Below are 3,200 nucleotides of genomic sequence, written 5' to 3'. Positions count from 1 at the left end.
ACCCCCCAGCCTGTATTGATACCGGGGGGTTGTGATATGCCAGTCTCTTCCAAACTACAGGGCAAGCACCAACCTCACAGCAAGGCACTCCTCACCCTACCCTCAGCCAGGCCTTCTCTGATGCCAAGGGATGTGCGGCCCTTCAAAGGCTGCCCTTTGAAGCATGGGGTGCAAACAATGCCAGCTTGCCCAGTGTCACTGGGCAGCACCCTGCAACCTGCCTCACTGCTCTGCCTGGGTTATCAGCCACTCACAAGCATGTTCAGCACCTGCTGACGGCTCAGAGAACAGCCTGGTGCAGAGGGAGGGCTCTCTTAGAATGCCCACTGGACAGTGAGTGGTTCCCCATTTATTGTCACCTTTGGGACTGCACAGAGACAGCTATGAATCCACAGCAGTGCTGCAGTCACAGCAGCTTCATGCACACCAGACAATAAAGGGCGGCAGTCCAGGTGCCTGGCTGTGAGGCCCCAACATAGGATGTGTCATCTGGCTGCACTTGCCATCTAAGGCAGGGGCTGCACCCAGATTGCATCTTAGCGATGGTCCTGGCCTCTGCTAACTCCTGAACTGGGCCTAGCAGTTTTTGGGGAAAGGTCCAGTTCGGAGGGACCAAAATTGTGCTGGGAGCTGTGCTAACAACCTCTGGACAATGACAAGTTAGTGTCCACATCCAAATACTAACACTATTTAATTTACTGGTATAGAGGTGTTCCTGTGTGTGCTCCTGTGTTCCTGTGCCTTTGGGGGGGCTCTGACCCTTCTGATATCTGAGCAGACATTGGCAGAGCACAGGTGGCCTCCCACTTGCTGCTTCCCCAGGCGGTCTTGGTGCTGTACCTGAACTGGGCTGGATAAGGAAAGCATTCTTCTCATTGCCGCTGACGATGCTGTATGTGATGCGTCCAGAAGAGCCCCCTGTGTGCATAGCTTGGACGCTTGCCACGGCAGTGCCTGGGAAGAGAGTGAAACAGTGTGAAGGGGCAGCAGAGTCTCGGGGCAGGTGGCAGAGAGGGTCAGGGTGGTGTGTGGGCAGCACATGCTGTACCACAGGAACACAGCTCTGCTCGAGGACACTGCTGCCAGAGGAAGTGAGATCTTTGGGCTGGGAGCCAGGATTCATGGGCCCCATCCATGCCCCCTCTATGGTCTCACTGTGACCCCTCGAGACCCTCCAGGAGCCACTGGGCACTGATCTGAACACCCTGAGGCAAACCCACAGGGACTACCACCCTGAACAGTCTGGGCACCAGTCAGACCCTGCAGTCCCTTGGGTCTACCCAAAGCATAATGGGGCTTCAGTGCTCTGCAGTGCTCCCTGGTTTGAGTCTCCCGCAGCTTTGCCAGCCCAGCAGCCACCTCCCCTCCTGTCCTGTCCCATTTCATCCCAGCACTTGCTGGTCACTCTGCCCAGCTGATACCTGGGGCAGCATTTTCTGGCAGGGCCACATCACTGGTGCTCCGGGGAAAGCGCAGCCCCCGGTAGGGCTCTTCCTGCAAATGAATCACCACCACACCAGTAGAGGAGAGTGCCGGTTGCCCCAGGTCTGTGGCCAGGATGAAGAGTGTCCGCTGGCGCTGGCTGAGTGAGCCCAGGGGCTGCAGCAGTTGGATATCCCCTGTGTAGGAGTTGATTGCGAAGGCAGAGTTGGGGGTGGCAAGGCGATACAGGATGGAGGCATTGGCACCTGCATCCCTGTCCTCTGCCCTCATGGTGGCCACAACCTGCTTGAGTGGTGTGTGGCGGGACAAGTTGACAATGAGTGGGCTGTGCAGGAAGGCAGGGGCATGGTCATTGACATCTTGCACTGTGACTGTGACACGCACAGCTGCGCTCTTGGGCTCCCATGGTGCTGAGTCCACAGCCTTGGCCAGGAAGCTGTAACTGGGGTGGCGTTCCCGGTCCAGCGCCTGGGCACTTCTGATGCGCCCACTCTGCGGCTCAACCTGGAACATGCCAAGTGACTCATTGCCCAGGTAGTAAGAGACCTGCCCATTGGTGCCCTCGTCAGGGTCCTCAGCCACCAGCTGCAGCACCAGGGCACCAACAGGCAAGTCCTCTGGCACCTCCACCACATAGGTGGCCTGAGCAAAACCAGGTGCATTGTCATTTAGGTCCAACACCCGCACGTTCACTGACATGGTGGCACTGCGCGGGGGGGTGCCGTGGTCTTGCACCACCACTGTGAGGCTGTAGGAAGCAACTTGCTCCCGGTCAAGGGCACGTGCAGTGGAGAGGACACCAGAGACTGGGTCTAGGCTGAAATCCTGCCCAGGGTCTCCATCTGGAAAAGAAGAGAGGGAATAACAAGACAGCATGACTATAACTGGTACAAGGAAGGACCTGCCCTATGCTGCCCAGAGAGGACAGCATGAAGTCCATCCCAGTGTGGCCTGGCGGGGAGGGTAGAGTGAGCTGTTCTCTGTAAGGCCCCAGTGGGATTGAACCTCCTTGGTCCAGCTCTGTGTGTGTGTACGAACTGGCTCCAACAGCTTACAGGCCAGTGTTGCTGCCACAGGGAGCCCCCATATAATGCATGGCATGATAACAGCAAAGACATCTCACTTAGCAACCTGTAAATTCAACAGGTCAGAGCAGCCAAGAGAGGTATGGAACTAGTCAAAGCCTGGGGAACCAGACAAGAGCCTTGGGAATGAGGAAATGCAGCCTGTCCAGACCTTGGGATGCTCTTTACTGGGGGCAAACTAGAGGGCTGAGAGGTGGCAACAGCTACATGTGGTTTGGAGCAGGAGAGAACTGAAGTGGAACAGGAACTGCCACAGGTGATGCTTCCCAGAGCCATGGGCAACCCAGGGTGAACAGCCCTTACCTTCTGCCAAGAAAGAAGCTACAGAGCTCCCTGTGCACCTCACCTGCCACATGGTATTCCAAGCGCCCGTTCTCGCCTCCATCAGGATCGGTGGCCCGCAGGGTGTAGAGTGCCACACGGCTTTGGTTCTCAGGGACCTCCACAGAGCAGGACTCACTCTCTAGGTGTGGTGCGTGGTCATTTTCATCCCCTACTGTTATCCGCACAGTTGCCTTGGAGAGGTTGGGGGGCAGGCCACCATCCCGTGCATAGACTGCAGGAACACAGCAAGAGTACTGCAGGCTACCCTGCTGACTGGGAGCAACTGTCAAGGCTGTCATATGCAAATGCCCAGACATTCACAGGGGCAGCCAGGCATGGTATCACTGG

At 57.0% G+C, this 3,200-nt stretch overlaps 1 protein-coding gene across 1 annotated transcript in view; it reads right to left on the bottom strand.

Moving 5' to 3' along the window:
* Window positions 1–3,200, bottom strand: part of DCHS1 (dachsous cadherin-related 1) — a 50,778-nt gene that overhangs the window by 10,855 nt on the left and 36,723 nt on the right. Inside the window, exons 12-14 of the mRNA XM_009333479.1 lie at window positions 2,875–3,084; window positions 1,422–2,285; window positions 841–954 (exon numbers count right to left, since the gene is read on the bottom strand). Coding sequence (XP_009331754.1) covers window positions 841–954; window positions 1,422–2,285; window positions 2,875–3,084 — 1,188 coding nt within the window. The remainder of the gene's footprint in view (window positions 1–840; window positions 955–1,421; window positions 2,286–2,874; window positions 3,085–3,200) is intronic.

Source organism: Pygoscelis adeliae, unplaced genomic scaffold (assembly GCF_000699105.1).
Source record: "Pygoscelis adeliae isolate BGI_AS28 unplaced genomic scaffold, ASM69910v1 Scaffold271, whole genome shotgun sequence".
Lineage (NCBI taxonomy): Eukaryota > Metazoa > Chordata > Aves > Sphenisciformes > Spheniscidae > Pygoscelis > Pygoscelis adeliae.
This window is presented reverse-complemented; position numbering and strand designations above follow the sequence as displayed.